The sequence below is a fragment of the Nannospalax galili genome, unplaced genomic scaffold, assembly GCF_000622305.1.
Source record: "Nannospalax galili isolate Female #2095 unplaced genomic scaffold, S.galili_v1.0 scaffold206, whole genome shotgun sequence".
Classification (NCBI taxonomy): domain Eukaryota; kingdom Metazoa; phylum Chordata; class Mammalia; order Rodentia; family Spalacidae; genus Nannospalax; species Nannospalax galili.
The window spans coordinates 4,827,215-4,828,097 of NW_008358101.1; the positions used below are offsets into that span (position 1 = coordinate 4,827,215).

Consider the following 883-nt stretch of genomic DNA (forward strand, 5'->3'; position numbering starts at 1 on the left):
TTGGAGAAAAATATAACTGTTTACCATTGACCTGAGGTTGATATAGTTAAGTTTCTCTACTAAAAGTTTCCTATCAAGATAAAGCACCTGGCTCAATACCTTAATTTTAGATGCTGAAATATGATTACATTTTAATGCAAAGTCGGTTTTGTTTCTAACTCACCTTAAAATTCACTTCGCTTTAAGGGTATTATTTTGTTCTATGATAGTTAACATATATAAGACAAAATGAGATTTTATTTTAAGAACCTGCTTAAGATTTCCTTCAAAACTGACATATGGGATCTGGAGATACAGCTAGCTTAGTGGTTAAGAGCTTAGGCAGCTCTACCAAAGGACCTGGGTTTGGTTCCCAACACACACAGTGGCTAACAACCAGCTTTAATTCCAGTTCCAGGTGATTCAATGCCCCCTTCTGGCCTCCATGGGCATTGCACAATCTAGGTGCAGGCAAAACACACAAATACATAAAAATAAATAAAGTGGCATGTGTTCTTAATTCTCACTTTGGTGATTATAGTCTTAAATCTTAATGATATTGAAGATAAATGATGTCTTTCTTCCGCATCACTGGGAATTGAAATTCTTTTAATGCACCTGAGGATAGCTCTTATCTCAGCCTGGTGGGGGAAAGATTGTTCCTGATGGCAAAATCATTAAGAACACTATCTTCTACAACTACTTGGTTAAGACAGTGGGGCCAACATTCCCAGGCATGGCTAAGGGTAAATTTTTGCTACATGGCTTTATCTTTGCCCAAGAGAAGATATTGAAATACTGTTGTGATTGGTAGATTAAAGTTTTGTATGACTGCATTTCATTATGATTTTACTAACATTTTTCATTTTATTATTTCTAGAATTAGATGAATCATCTGTATTTG

General features: G+C 35.2%; 1 protein-coding gene across 1 annotated transcript in view; it reads left to right on the forward strand.

Moving 5' to 3' along the window:
• Adgrb3 (adhesion G protein-coupled receptor B3) overlaps positions 1 to 883 on the forward strand; it is a gene marked incomplete in the record, with an annotated part of 857,756 nt that overhangs the window by 442,759 nt on the left and 414,114 nt on the right. Inside the window, 1 exon segment of the mRNA XM_008856279.3 lies at positions 860 to 883. Coding sequence (XP_008854501.1) covers positions 860 to 883 — 24 coding nt within the window.